Source organism: Rhodofomes roseus (genome assembly GCF_022264815.1).
Source record: "Rhodofomes roseus strain CIRM-BRFM 1785 chromosome Unknown C8Q71scaffold_10, whole genome shotgun sequence".
Classification (NCBI taxonomy): domain Eukaryota; kingdom Fungi; phylum Basidiomycota; class Agaricomycetes; order Polyporales; family Fomitopsidaceae; genus Rhodofomes; species Rhodofomes roseus.
In genome coordinates, this window is record NW_025952966.1 from 474,633 (window position 1) to 488,736 (window position 14,104).

Below are 14,104 nucleotides of genomic sequence, written 5' to 3' on the forward strand. Positions count from 1 at the left end.
CCACGTACCTCGTACTTCAGCGTCGGGTGCTGGCTACTAGTACCAGATGGGCGAAAGCAAGCCTGAAGCGCGTCACGGTGTGCGACGCGTCGGAACAATGCACGTGACCGAGATGATCTCCAGATCGAGGAACGCGCGGGGCGCTCGGCATTCGGTCGAGGCTACTGTACGCCCACCCACCGACGTCGGTCGCAGACCTCTCCTCAACGAGCGAACAAGGCTCTCTCTCTTGCCTCGCTGTCAGACTCACAAAATAGTTCCCTCCACCACAGGCGATCCGCACCAGCTGGCTCTGTCTCGTCGCCCACGTACTCAGCGCATTGTACTATTTGTGTGAGTGTGAACTCGACAGCGCTGGCGCATCCGGAGATTCACACCGGTCCTCCTTTGTCTCCAGTGCTTGTATTCTCCACCGCTGTAGTCGTATGAAACAGTCATGACAGAAACGCTCAACGTAGACGAAGCCATCCGCGTCGTAGTCGCGCCTTCGCAGGCCTCCTACTTCGCCGGCGAACCTTTCTCAGTGACAGTCACTTTCACCAACACCCGTACACCCGATGCGGTCACTCCTCGCTCTGCGTCCCATACACACAAACGCAGTGCCCACTCCATTAGCTCAGTCCCCCTGGCGCGTCCTCCGACCTCCCCTGGTATGCTCCGGACCGCTCTACCAGCAGTGCCCACACGCAATACGGAGTCCAACGTGGCGTTGACCAGGAAAGGCCTCATAGGCAAGGGTCGCACGGTCCACGGACTGGGTGTCACACCGGGCGTCGTGGCAGTACCAGGCAGGAAACCACTAGTAAAGTCGCTGTCAATATCAATCACCTCGCATGAGCTAGAGGGCGACTCTGGCAAGGGGAAGTCGCCCCTCAATCCCTTCCGGACAAATGGCATTCGCGCCGCATGTAAGTTCGCAATTGTATATTACATCGTCTGCTCAACATGCATTAGCTCCGTCTTCACCCCGCATACCGTCGCCGCTTGCGCGGTCGACATCGTTCCCTATTGCACCCTCTCATCCACATGCGCGCAAGCAGTCAGTACTGGATGGTCAGATTCAGGTTCAGGATGTCAAGCCTGCCCCCAGTCCCTCGCCACTGTCTCCCTCTAGCAACCCATCGACGTCTTCTCATTCCCTGTCTCTCGACCCTATAGCAGAGAGCGGCAGCTCTCCAACCACGCAGCCCGCGACTCCCGCGTTCACTTCGCCCATTTTGGAAAGCATTCCTCCCACTATCCGCTCCCAAATTCCCTCGACCTCAGGTGTGACCGGTTTCGCCGCAAGTCGACCGCCACAACGGCGGCCACCACAGCTGGGGCACGGGCCGCCTCCCACCATCAATGTCCAGCCTCCTCGATCCGCATATTCCTCCTCTTTCCCCACAGCAAACACTGAACTTATCTTATATTCTTATGCACAGCTCGTCGGGACGCTCTCGCTGACGCCTGCGCCGGGGGCAGTCGTGTCGCCCGAGCAAGCCCGCAACCTCAACCACGTCCGGTCCAGTCTGCTTAAGCGGCAGGTGGTGGGGGGCGGGAGCATGGACATGACGCCGCTGCTCAGCCCACAGTCGTTCCCGCCAGGACAGCATCCGTCGACGAGCAGACCGCGGCACGGGCGAAGCACGTCCGTGTCGTCCTCCATCTTTTCCCTCCTCGCGCCTACACCTGCACCACAGACACCAGTATGGAAGCCGTCACACCGGACGCATGCACCATCCATGTTCTCTCTGTTCTCCTCCGGGCAGCCTACGCCTACGCCCTCAAGTGGGATAGGCTTAGGGCTCGGGCTAGGACCGGGCGGGAACTTGGGGGGCGACGAGGATGTCGACCCAGAGACGCCGCTCCCGACGTTCGAGGTCCAGCCCTCCATGCTCGCGGTCGACCTCAGCCTCGCCCCGGGCGAGTCTCGAAGCTGTGCGTGAGTTCTCTGTGCCCGGGACGTCTTCGAGGGTGCGGCTGACCGCTGGCGGCGCAGATACGTATAGCTTGGGGCTTCCCGAGAACCTCCCGCCGACGTTCAAGGGGCGGACACTCAAGCTGTCGTACCAGTTCATACTGGGCGTGTGTAGGGCGGGCTCGAGCGACCCGACGAATCGTTCCGGGGCGACGAGTGCGAATAGCAGCAGTAGGGTGATGAAGGTGCCGATACGGCTGTATTGCCATGTCGCTGGTGAGCGAACCGCGTACATACACTGTGGCCGCATGACATTGCTTACACGAGACGCAGTTGGTAGACCCCCGAAGCCCTACGACTTGCTTTGGCCGGTATCGTACTGGAAATCAAAGGGGCCCCAGAGCACTGCGAAGGTCATTGAGGAGCCGAAGCAGCTATCCAAGAAGCCCGAGTCGTCTTCTGCAGGTAATGCTTACGTCTGCGACTGTATGATTGTATGAGTGGCGTTGACGATACTCCCACAGCACCCCTCCGGAGAGACTCCAGAGGCGGCAGCCTCGAAGAGCTACAAGACTATGCAACGCATCTCCTCTCCTCTCTCTCGGATCCAGATTCACGTGTGAAGCTCCCTCTGGAGGCGATTGAACTCGAGCGGGACCGCGAGCGCGAGGAGGCCGGTGGACTCTCAGGCTGCAGGCAGGCGGTAGAGATCATCACGCGGAACCCCAGGAAGGGTAAGCCTCTAGCCACAATTCTTGCGCAGTGGTCAGCCGTGTATTGAGTTGTTCCCGATGACCTGCCCATAGCATCCTATGACGTGAATAAGGACGGAGTGAAGGTTGCAGTGTTGACATTCACGAAGTCTGCATACCGCCTAGGGGAGACGGTGCTGGGAGTCGTGGAGCTCAACGAACGCCCGAGCCGTGCTCGCGTGCTGAAGGTTAGTGCATCATTTTTGTCAGCTCAAGCGTTCAGAACCCTGACTAGTCGCGTCACTGCTAGCTCTCCGCGATGCTCGAGGCGCACGAGTCGCTGCCGGGCTCGCTGTGTCCCGCGACGACATCGCGGCAGATGCGGCGCGTGCACGCCGAGCACCACTCTTCATTCCTGCCGTCCACACTGCGGACGACATTCTCGCTCGACATACCGCCGGACGCGAGCCCCGCGTTCCAGGTCGACGTGGGTGCGGACCAGGGCGGCGGGCGCCCCGGCGGCCTCGAGTGGAAAGTCCGGCTGTGTCTGCTGGTGGCGGTCGCGTCTCCGACGGCGCGTGTGGGTGCGGACGGCGCCCGGCTGCGACATCTGGTGCGCGACGGACCGGGCGGACAATGGGGCGCGTCGTGGAAGGCTGCGTCGACAATTGCACCGATGGAGCGGCCGGATCTTCGTGCAGCGCAGGCGGGCGCCGCGGCGCAGAGCCCAGTCACGCCTGGCACGGCCGCGTCGTGGCTATCTTACTTCACCGCACCGCTAATGGGCCCGGCGTCGACGTTCCACGACGGGGATGAGGACGCGAGCGACGAGGGAGGCACGGTGATCGGGGACAGTGAGGAGGAGTGGCGGGAGGTGAAGGCGGAGATGGTCGAGTGCGAGGTACCGATCAGGGTGTGGCCGGGGAACACCGCGTTCAAGGCTACGGAGGTTGTGTTCGATGTTTGACTAGTGTGGACTCTCATTCTCATTCGCTTGTGCAATGCTCGGTGGACGGAGTCTGTGCAGTGGTGGGTCGTGCGAGCAGACTCGGCGAGATGCGCCGCGGCAGGCCGACGTCTCGGAGACTTTGGTGAAAACTCTGATGCTGGTGGACCTAGCCAGTGTGCACTGCCCTTTTCTGATATCCCCGTCGCGGGCACTGGGGAAGGCGGTCAGCAGCACGGGCGTGTGAGGGTGCTAGACGAGCGTGTGCGTGGGCGTCGTGGCAGGGCAGCGGCGGTGGACGGACAACTGACCAGGCTGCTGCATTGAGATGATGGGCCGTGGGTGGCAGCCACTGGCCGCCACCTGGACGCGCGAGCCTTGTGACCGGCCGCCTGCCCAATCGGGCAGAGGGGCGCCTGCGCAGGCCGCGACTGCTGACCCGACTCAGCTGCGACCCGCCGCTCGCCATGCTCTCCTGACATTCCTATATCCCGCCCATCCCATAGACCCTGTAGCCCTCTCGACAGCCCCGACATTCCTGTAGCGCATAGCCATCACGTAGACGCGCCACCAACACCTCGTCTAGACTCTGCGTACAGGGCCGTATAGACCGCCGCGTCCCGTCGCAGCTTAGAGCAAACTTTTCACGACCCCGCCACCAGCGCGACATACGCAGCCCGTTAGTGAGTCCCCACAAGCCATATATACACCGCGCAAGCACGACTGACTCATTTCCCAACGCACAGACGACCCCGGCAGGTTACCCCTGTGCTTCTCGCGACTGAAGAGCCTTTGGTGTGCAGCCCACTGCATACAGTCTCCATCATCCTTCCTTTCGCAAGCCCGGTGACTCCTTAGTTTGGGCACCAGCTTCCACGGTTCGGCAATTCAGCCATGGCATCCGCACAGGGCAATCACCAGCAGCATAGCTCAGACGACGCAGATCGCAAGAACCGCTTCCTGTCTGACCATGGCACGGACACCCCTAACAGCCTCCGCGAGCGCGCAGCTAGTCAGCCGCCAAGAAGTACTAGTCAAGGGTTCACGTCTTCCCCTATGCAGCCGACGAGGAACCCCTCTGGGACCATCTGGCCTCGTCTCTCCGGTCTCAATCCTAACAGCATCAATGGTGCCCTTCCATCCTCAGTTCCCACGCGAAGCGTATCGTTCTCTTCCTCTCCTCCCAGCCACGCCTTCTCCTCTGTCATGCGTGACTCTCGCTTTGCCTCCACCTTCGAGGACGACGAGTTTGAGGCCATGTCCGATATCCAGGACTACGACACGTACGACCCGTACATCGATGACCCATACCGCCGCGCATCCATGTCGACCACGCGCGGGCGCACATACGCGGCGGATCTGACACGGAGCAGGTCGCAGTCGCTCGCGACAGCGCGCCCGGGCGCATTGGGCGGCGGCATGTCACCCCATGGTCCGTCCAGTCTTTGGAGCCATAACTCGTTCAGCGGTGCTAAAGACATTCCTGGATCGCGGTACGCCGACCTCAAACCCCCAGGGAGCAGTCGCTACGGGTCGCTAGGCGCACTGGGCAGGTCATCATCGAGCGGCTACGGCTCTATCACGGACCCGTCGAACATGAGTCCTTTCCGCCGAGACGTGGGCCAGATCCTCCTGGACGATGGCTCCGCCTTTCGAGAGCTGTACGCTATGCACCCACCGCGCGACGAGAACGGCGGCGGCGGGAGCGGGACTACCAGCCGACGTCATAGTGTGAGCGTGGTCCAGCCGCGAAGGCCGACTATTGTTGGATTCAATGCACCAGGTGGAGACACGGAGGAGATGTCCCGCCCCGGGGCTTTCCACTCTGCTTCCTTCGCAGGCGGTGGAGGCCTGTTGCTCACGGACGACGATCTCGCTAGCGATCTAAATATGCTCAACCTTCGCGACGAACCTCGTACGCCCTCGTCGATGCAGCCTCCCAGCCAGCCGTCGTCGCTCCCCATCTATGCGCCCCTCTCCCGCAGCCCGCCCTCTGCAGACCGCCTCTCGCCGTACCAGCCGCTGCACCTCAACATCCCCGGCAACTCGTATGCGTCGCGTCAGTCCATGGGCTCGCCGAGCGAGAGCGGACTCTCGGGCGGCAGCCCTAGCCGTGGCCACATCGACAGCATCGGTAGGGACAGCGGTTACGCTAGCCTCTCAGGCGAGACGACCCGTCAGACGCAGGGCCTAGCACGATTCATCCCCGGCCAAGGCATCCAAAACATCCCCGAGCAGAGCATGCTGCAGACGCCCATCTCGCCCGTCGGCGTCCGCGGGCACTACGCCGTGGCCCCGCAGATCCAGCGGCGCGCGTCCGACGCCGCGGCGCCGGGGAAGACGCTGAGCGAGCTCGGCAGGGGCGTGCCGCTGCACTCCGTGCCGACGTCGTGGCCGCTGTACATCGTCGAGTTCAAGGCGGGGCGCACGGATCTGTTCTACAGCACGGACCATGCGCCCGACATCCGCGTCGGAGACCTCGTGATCGTCGAGGCGGACCGCGGGAAGGACCTGGGCAAGGTCATCAACGACACCATAACGCTCGCGGAGGTGGAGGCGTTCCAGAAGCAGCAGAAGCTGATGAACTACGCCGACGTGCATGGTGTCCCCACGAGCCCCACTGCGACGGGGCCGCCTGCGGGTAAGGAAATCAACCCGAAGAGGATATATGGCAAGGCGCAGCCGCAGGATACGCAGTAAGTGTGGGCCGTCGCGTGTAGTAGCGGGCTGGTGCTGAGCTGTTGTTTAGACCGCTTGCGACGAAAATGCAGGATGAGATCAAGGCGCTGGAGCTGTGCAGGAACAAAGTGCGCCAGAGGAAGCTGCCGATGGAGGTGGTCGACGCAGAATACCAGTGGTATGCTTGTCTCGTCTTCCCGGCTGTCAGAATCGTTTTTGACGCGCGTATAGGGATCGCCGGAAGCTGACGTTCTACTTCATCGCTGAGAAGAGGATCGACTTCCGTGAACTTGTTCGGGAGTTGTTCCGGTACGTATCCGGACTTTGTCCCTACTGTCCCCGCTAAACGCACACTCGCAGATTGTACAAAACGAGGATCTGGATGGCCTCGCTCGGCGGTCCTGGAGGTTACGAACAGTGAAAGAGGACGCCGAACAACCGCCCGTCACGACAACATGTACGACTACAAGAATCCATGCTCCACCCAGTAAACCTATAGGCCGGCATCTAGATATGCATATATCGTATTGGGTTATACCTCCGCTCGCTGTCCAGTGTACACCCCGTTACCCGCTCCGCTGCGTCACCTGCTGTCGTCTCGTACGCTTACGCTTACCACACTCCATTCAGACATGCCTGGACTCGCTGCTTCGTGCTCCAAGTTATTCGGTACCCTGGTCTCCCTTTCTCGTGTCTTGTACAACAGTATTCTATTACGGTCTGGCTTTTCGTACATAGCGGTGGACACTGCAGAGACGTGCGGGCGGACCTGACCTGGAGTCCTACGGGCTGCCTGCGAGTCGACAAAGCAAATGATGTATTTGTAGTGTACAATGAATAACCGAGATCCTTGCCATACTTGCAGTAGTATCCGCTCAAACAGTGAAGAAGACTGACCTGCGGTGAAAGTGTCCCTGCAGGGTCTGTCGAAACATGATCCACCGTGGCATAGGAACGGGGATACCTCAGTATAGGCCGGTACCGGACAGAAGCTTGCTTTTCGGGCGGGAGTACCCTTTGTACGTGGCCTCAACTTGACCACCGCTCTGATTACGCTCGTTACATCGCCAGCTACTGTACATATTACCTACGTGCGACATCCCTCAATTGTAGCCTACATACACTCGCTCTAGCGTCGGCAACGGGCACATGCTAAGCCTGACTCTGATAGCACGGACTCGCACCCTGCTCGCACCTACTACGTACTGCTAGAGCTGTCTCTACATAGGGCTCGGCCCTCGTGGACAACGAAGGTACTCGAAAAAAATGAAAAAGGAAGCTTGCTCCGTTTATGACAAGACTCGAGTGTGTTTACGGAAGCTGTGGATCTGATGCCTGAGCAGTTCGAATCCTCAACATATTTCCGCAAGTTTTGTCTACGTTCATACAGTTATGTCAATGACTACTAGCTAAGACTCCTGAGTCTTGTGTTCGTCATCGGGACACAGTGACAAAGGGCACACCTCTTGTCAACTCAGCAGTTAACTTGGCTTAGGATGGGGAGGATAGATTGAAATCCATGAACTTGAAGAAGGACCATTCTTCAAAACCTGTACTCATGCATAGAGCAGGCAACTCCATCCGAGGGTCGACCGCGCAATGCTTGTAGACCACGGTGTTGAGGTTCGACTCTAGACGAGTCGCGTCGTCAGGCTCGGGATCAGGTTCGAAGTGCTCGCCCCGGGGATGATATGCGATGACTACATCCACAGATGATAGCTGTGCTACTGACAGCACTTCCAGGACGGACCACGCGGTCTCATCACAATAGATGATGACTTGTAGGGTCCTGAGACGACAGCATGGAAATCCATGCCATTCGGCGGGGCAGTAGGACGGCGTGAGGGCTTCGGCTACTGGACGAATGCAGTTGTCGCGTACGATGAGCAGTTCAAGGGCTGACAGCTCGCGCAACAGTCGGCGCAGATGCAATGGATCGGGAGTGTCCGGGCGGGCTGGGTTCCAAACCAGCCCTATCCAAAACTCTCGAATTTGCTGAGTCGGGATGAAGTCCGAGATCTTGAGTGGGGATGTAATTCCTCCGTCACAGGCCGGGTCGGGCGTCAAGTACAATTGGAGTCCGGTGCGCGAGTCAACTGCAGTCAGCACTGCTTCGTCTTTCGAGTCGGAGAGGATGCTCAGTCTTGTCAACCCGTTCACCATGAGGAGATCGAGGAGCTTGATCGAGAGTATGTACGGCCAATGCGTGTAACAAGATATCCTAATTGCGACTTGAGGACTGAGCACAACGCACGACAGGATCCAGTTGATGGCCGACGCCGACAGATTGTCGAAGACCACTCTGCGCGAGCGATCGAGGTGAGCCAAATCCAACGTATTCATAAACGGCAGTTGCCTCGCTTCATCTTCGTCCCAATCTTCTTCCGAAAAATCCTCCAGATAGATGTCCTCGAGAAGGGTACTGTAACGCAGGATATGTTTTAAGCCAAGGAGTATGGTGGGCGTGAAGCAGGTGCGGATGTGGAGCGACGTGAGACATGGGAACCGGTCGGAAGGTATGTAGTCCAATTTGTCGAGCGATAGGACACGGAGTCGCGGTGCCTCTCCTTGGAAGACGGTGAGTGGTTCGCCGCTCATGATCAGAAGGCCATTGCGTGATTCACCCCAACCTCTGAGCGTCAGGACTTCGAGGTTTGGGACAGGGAACGTGGCGTGGTTCCTTCCAGATTCCGTAGAGGTCACGTCCCAGTGCAATTCCCGGAAGCGATGGGAGTCGGATAACATGAGGGTCTTCATGAAATCACTTGGGGTACCTATCAACCGTATACCCAAGGCGGCGGAGACCGAGCGCTCGAAGAACATATGTTGTGTTCCTGGGGATGAGTCATCGATGCGATTCCACAGCGTAGGCATGCTGAGGGCAATTTCGCGCCAAAAGCGACAGACGTGTGTCACTTTGACAACACTCCCTCTCCGCAAGATACCGCTGTCGAAAACACCGCGGACATTTGTGTGTGTGTATTCTATGATGGGCGTATGACGAAAGATTGTGGAAAGGATTTCCGTAGGCAGCGTGTTGATGGGACATCGCGCATTTCTGACGCGGCGAATAGAGGCTCTGAGAGACGTCAAAGAAGCGTCTATGTCTTCTAACTGTGTCGATAGACATGAGCAAATTGTGTGCGGGACGTTGACATGACCTTACTGTCACTTGGCTGTTCGGCGTGCTCAGCAACGTTAACGTTGCTGCAGTACCTTGAATGTCAAGACGCGTACCTCATAGACCAGACCTCTTGTTCTATCCTATCCACGACGACGTCGACCAATTGTTGAGTCGTATATTCCGCGAAATGCCCTATTGAAACCATCGCTTGAACCTTTCTCTTCATCAACGTTGTTGTAAGTGGGCATTGTTATCGATGTCATTGGGGAGGGTCGGGACGTACTGGCTGTCGGCGCGTTTCGCTCGACTCAAGTTGAGGTTTCAAGACAAAAGGAAGACTGCTCTGGACACGAAGGATGGAGGATTCAAGAGGAAAAAATGTCTATCGCCTTATGTGGACGTCGTGTAAAGCACCAGTGGTAGCGATCAGTTTATCACTGACGATGTCTGCGCGGCCAGTGTCAGTTGACGGTGACCTCAATCACCAGTACTTGTGAAAGCTGGCCGGCGCCAGAGTTCTCAGAGGCCACGACACGGTCACCTGATCAATTGCGGGACGCGACGCGGCGGCCGTCCCCGGCGAGCAGTGAGCACAAAGATGTTCATTGCTCCCTCCGTTGTCAGTCAAACGAATACCCTGCAATGATGGTTCCTCACCGCACTGACATGAAGCCTGAGCATGATGCCAGGTCTCGTCCTTAGTACTGTCCCTGAGATGTCACAGGTACACAAAAAAAGCTTGCAGCGCGCAACTTCTTCATACGGCCTTCTCGGCTCAAGACTACGCACTACCGGGTCTACAATTGAACGTACACATGTACACCGTGCGTACGACACAGACCGACTGCCACTAAGATATAGGTACTAAGCTACGACTATTAGACAGCGACACAAGGTATACAGCTGACAACTTGAAACGAGGGTGGGGGTACTCCGCCAGAGGAGTCCGGACTACACTAATGCCTACAATTACACACAAGGACTGAACAACTGAAGAGAACGTGCGGGCTCGGATAACAGGAGGATCGCGAGGTAACGATTATGCGAGGTATGGATGCCAGTGCTTGCATGGAGGAGAGGGAACGACAGGGAGCCAAGCGGCTCGGATTCGGGCTTGCAGTGTTAAGAATAATGAACTTGAAGTACCTTGAAAGAACGACGGGTTCGCCTCGCAAGAGAGAGGTCGAGAGGTGGAGCGATGCCGAGGCGATTCAAGACAAAGTGCGGGGTAGCGAGTAGCGCGTTCAGACGCTGTTTCGTGTCGATTCGACGCTCGACCGCGCGCTGAAGAACATGCTGGATTCAGTGCTAGATCCCGAGGTCCCCGTGGTGTGCCTATCCCAGTCGCGTTCGGCAAGCCCGACGGTGAGTGTCAGGTCAAGTTCCTCGAGCGGCCCCTTCTGCTCGATAGAAGGCGCGTCGACGCTGAGGAACGATTGCGCTGGGGATGTGGGACGGGGAGTAAGGGCATCGTCCTCCGTATCGAAGGCTCGGTGCTGTGAATTCCATCAGCATCCTCCAGAACATCGAGTGCGAGTTGACCTTACCTCTTCAGCCAGTCCGCGCTTCTCTCGCGACAACGCCGGGATCGGCAGGCGCTCCAAGTCCTCGCCAGACAACACGAACGAATCCTCGAACGCCTCCTCATCATGACGGTGCGCCTCGTCCTTCAGAACGACACCGGAGTACACGCCCGAATCATCCGCCGACTCGCTACCAACAGAGGTGTCCATTTCGTCATCGAGCTTCGCTTCCAGATGCCCCTTCGGCGACCCGTCGCTGATCCCACGTACGAGAGGGAAAGGCGAAGAGGGGCGGTGGGCTCGGGGAGACGGCTCGGACGCAGAAGTCCGCACTGACGCCTGGCGCTTCGTCGTCACATCCAGGACGGACGCCGCGCAGTGCGCATACCGAGCGTGTGCGGATGGCGGGGACGTCGGGAGAGACGCGCGGGTCGTTGACCGACGCACCGTTGGCTGATCTGCCTTAGGTGACGCGCATACATCGAGGGTGGCACGCTTGCTGGGACTACGCGATGCGTTTCCGGGAGCGACCGCGATGTCGGCATTGGCGACGGGCAACGGCGAGCCGAAGACGAACGTCGCATCCACATCCACGTCCTTGAGGCCTTGGTGCTCCGCGGACTCGGTGAACGAGGAGCGCGACGAGATCGACTCAGTCGACATCGAGAACCTCGAGACGAGATTGGCTCGGGTTCGCGCGGCTGGTCCGGCGAGCAGAGGCGACTGCGGGGCGTCCTCCCCTCTGGCCGGGTAAATCAAGCACGAGGACGGGAACTCGTATATCGGGGACTTCGGAGACGGCGACTCCATCATGAACGCCGGGAGTCGTCTCCGAACCCGTCTAAGAGAGCCGCTACCGCGAACCCTGGAGTACACTTCGGGTGAGTCTCCCACATCATCGGGGCTGGTGTCCTTGAAGTCCCAGCCCTGCTGCGCGCTCCGCGCCTTTCTCGCCCTCCTGTCGTCCTGTCGGGAGCCTCTGCGCGAGCCGTACTTGGCAACAGGCGAGACGGGCCTCGGCGTAACGTCCGTGCTGAACCTCGCAATCGCCACGTCGGCTTTCGCGAAGGGGTCCGGCTCTGGGGTTAATACACGCCCGATCTTCGACGCGTCCTCTTCGAATGTGTCATGTCCATTCTCGGACTGCGTGCAGACACGGGCTGCGCTTGAGCTCGGGAACGCAAAGCCACCAGTGGGCGTCACAGGCGACCATGTGCGCGTCGAGTCCGTCGAAGGCGAAGAGTCAGCGGTAGCTGTGGTGATGGCGAGACTCAGCTTGGAGCGCGCTCGCAGCTTGGCCTTGCTCTGGAACATGGATGCGATCCGCTCGCTGAGGCTCGACGTCGACCCCGAGGATGCCTGGGACGACAAGGGCATTGTTAGAACCTTGCATCATATTGCTTGACCACGAAAGGAAATCGAACAACATGCACAAGCACGACAAACGCATGCCTGCAGCCGATGAAGCCGGTATGGACCATTTCAACCGACTATATGCGCGCCAGGCAATCAACCCGGAGACGACGAGAGGCAATGAGCCTTGTTGTACAACAGGAATGCATGCATGCCTTTGCTTATGACAATGGCATCAGGGATCTGGCCTATCGGTGTTCCGAGGTAAGATTCCAAGTGCCATGATGCGGTTCATAAGATGATTTGGCAGCCGGTCATCAGAAGATCGCAACGATGCGGAGAGTAGGTCAATCCACCGGATATCCAGCAACGCAATGCATTATTGCCCGGTATGCGATGCGTCGGAAGAGGATAGGGGCAGAGACTCACCGTCGTGCTAGTAGTGCATGTGCTCGTCGCACTGCCCCTCCTCTCGAAGACATATGCAGGGACCTCCAGCTCCCCATCTTCATCCACTCCTGTCTCCGGGCTGCAGCTGGTAAAGGAGACACATGGCAGCGGCGGAACAGGTGGCGGATCCCTCGGCGACATGAACAACTCCTCCGAGTCGAGCATAGTCCAGTCTAGGGCGACTCGCGGTTGCGCTCCTGCGGTGGCGCCATTTGCTTCCGCCCCACGTCCACCCTTAGGCTTCTTCCCACGGAACAGGCTCGTCGACGCGCTCTTCGCCTTGCGCAGAGGGGGTAGGCGCGTATGTATGCGCGACTGCCCCTGGGCATTGAGCGGTGCAACGGGCGTCGAGGGGCGGCTATAGGCGGGTGGCTGCGGGTTCCGCTGGGCGTATCCTGTCGTGTCGAGGAACGAAGGCAAGTTCTGGGTATCGGGCGCGGCAGGAGCGCTTGGCGGCTGGGACGGACTCGTAGACGACGCGCCAGGTTCGCGCTTTGTTAATTTCAAAAATGAGATCGGACCGGTGAGGCTCTTGGACCGCGATCGTGAGCGAGAGAGGGCGAGGTCCGGGAAGGGTGAACCTGTGCGCGGAGTGGGGATGGGAGTGGGCGGACGGGACAGGAATGAGTATGAAGACATCGTCGCGGTGGACTGCAGAGTGCGCTGGGAGCAGATGCTGGGACGTGCAGAATGAGCTGCTGCATCCGACGGCGGGGCGAGATGGGTATTTGCCGGACGGAGAGCAGCAGAGGCACGCGAGCGGACGCGTCGCAGGACGCTGAATGCGGAGCGCGACTTGGGCGACTGTTCTGACGGCATCGGTGGCTTCGCGCTGGAACGCCGGGCCTTACGGGGAGAGCCCGCAAAGTGGCCGTCGTCCGTGTCGGCGTCGAAACAGCTGATGGCGGGAGAGGGGAGCACACCCGACGCGTGGAGGGGCGCGCCAGGATGAGGGGGGCGCGAAGAAGAGGGGGCTTGGGGCACGAGGTTGAAGGCGGATGACACGAGGTCGGAGAACTCCTGAATTGAGAAGGGCGCCGGACGTTCGCGGGGGGAGGAAAGTTCTCTGGAAAGGGAAATCGAAGCCATGGGTTAAAGGACAGACTAGGTTAAAGACGGTGGGGGTACGGATTAGAGAGATGGTGGTGGTGCAAGAGAAGGAGGGTCTGGTGGCGGCCGTCGCGCGACGACGGGTTGTTAAGAGGCGACGATGGGCAGGGTGCAGCGGGCGCTGGGAACGGACGTGGCGCCCGGATTTCTTATGATGAGGGGCGAGCGCCGACAAATGGCAGACACTCCCTCGCGCCGGCACGCCCCACCGACAGTGCGCCTGGAGACGGCCCATATCTGTCCACATTGGCCTTCAGCCACAGCGCATCCCACGTCAACCCAATCTACAGCACCTGCCATTCTGGGCTGTGGCGCCCCTGCTTCCGG

General features: G+C 59.3%; 4 protein-coding genes across 4 annotated transcripts; 2 read left to right on the top strand and 2 right to left on the bottom strand.

Annotated features, from left to right (window-relative positions):
* Positions 1 to 159: 159 nt before the first annotated feature.
* On the top strand, positions 160 to 3,559 carry C8Q71DRAFT_867394 (Rgp1-domain-containing protein; the record flags this gene model as incomplete). Its single annotated transcript, XM_047928295.1, has 7 exons — positions 160 to 908; positions 955 to 1,920; positions 1,982 to 2,176; positions 2,234 to 2,365; positions 2,425 to 2,634; positions 2,707 to 2,840; positions 2,903 to 3,559. Exons 1-7 carry the CDS (start codon positions 437 to 439, stop codon positions 3,557 to 3,559), a joined length of 2,766 nt encoding a protein of 921 aa, XP_047778869.1. The 5' UTR covers positions 160 to 436.
* A 726-nt stretch (positions 3,560 to 4,285) lies between these two features.
* C8Q71DRAFT_50897 (PSP1-domain-containing protein) lies at positions 4,286 to 6,719 on the top strand. Its single transcript, XM_047919034.1, has 5 exons — positions 4,286 to 4,970; positions 5,055 to 6,234; positions 6,288 to 6,395; positions 6,449 to 6,526; positions 6,578 to 6,719. The coding sequence occupies exons 1-5, from the start codon at positions 4,433 to 4,435 to the stop codon at positions 6,636 to 6,638; spliced, it is 1,965 nt and encodes a 654-aa protein (XP_047778870.1). The 5' UTR covers positions 4,286 to 4,432; the 3' UTR covers positions 6,639 to 6,719.
* A 514-nt stretch (positions 6,720 to 7,233) lies between these two features.
* C8Q71DRAFT_758884 (uncharacterized protein) lies at positions 7,234 to 9,823 on the bottom strand. The gene is made up of 4 exons (XM_047923760.1): positions 9,625 to 9,823; positions 9,455 to 9,561; positions 9,384 to 9,393; positions 7,234 to 9,331 (listed from the first exon to the last, which is right to left on the bottom strand). Exons 2-4 carry the CDS (start codon positions 9,544 to 9,546, stop codon positions 7,709 to 7,711), a joined length of 1,725 nt encoding a protein of 574 aa, XP_047778871.1. The 5' UTR covers positions 9,547 to 9,561; positions 9,625 to 9,823; the 3' UTR covers positions 7,234 to 7,708.
* Positions 9,824 to 10,397: 574 nt separating this feature from the next.
* C8Q71DRAFT_51013 (uncharacterized protein) lies at positions 10,398 to 13,933 on the bottom strand. Its single transcript, XM_047919044.1, has 3 exons — positions 12,647 to 13,933; positions 10,889 to 12,223; positions 10,398 to 10,837 (listed from the first exon to the last, which is right to left on the bottom strand). Exons 1-3 carry the CDS (start codon positions 13,754 to 13,756, stop codon positions 10,586 to 10,588), a joined length of 2,697 nt encoding a protein of 898 aa, XP_047778872.1. The 5' UTR covers positions 13,757 to 13,933; the 3' UTR covers positions 10,398 to 10,585.
* Positions 13,934 to 14,104: the final 171 nt, after the last annotated feature.

Excerpts from the sequence above, each read along its gene's own strand:
- C8Q71DRAFT_50897 (XM_047919034.1), top strand. The coding sequence starts at position 4,433 with ATGGCATCCGCACAGGGCAATCACCAGCAGCATAGCTCAGACGACGCA. Across the intron at positions 4,971-5,054 it reads CGGCGGCATGTCACCCCATG|GGAGCAGTCGCTACGGGTCG; the intron begins GTCCGTCCAGTC and ends TCAAACCCCCAG. Across the intron at positions 6,396-6,448 it reads GTCGACGCAGAATACCAGTG|GGATCGCCGGAAGCTGACGT; the intron begins GTATGCTTGTCT and ends ACGCGCGTATAG.
- C8Q71DRAFT_758884 (XM_047923760.1), bottom strand. The coding sequence starts at position 9,546 with ATGGTTTCAATAGGGCATTTCGCGGAATATACGACTCAACAATTGGTC.
- C8Q71DRAFT_51013 (XM_047919044.1), bottom strand. The coding sequence starts at position 13,756 with ATGGCTTCGATTTCCCTTTCCAGAGAACTTTCCTCCCCCCGCGAACGT. Across the intron at positions 12,224-12,646 it reads CATGCACTACTAGCACGACG|GCATCCTCGGGGTCGACGTC; the intron begins GTGAGTCTCTGC and ends TTGTCGTCCCAG. Across the intron at positions 10,838-10,888 it reads AGCGCGGACTGGCTGAAGAG|CACCGAGCCTTCGATACGGA; the intron begins GTAAGGTCAACT and ends TGGAATTCACAG.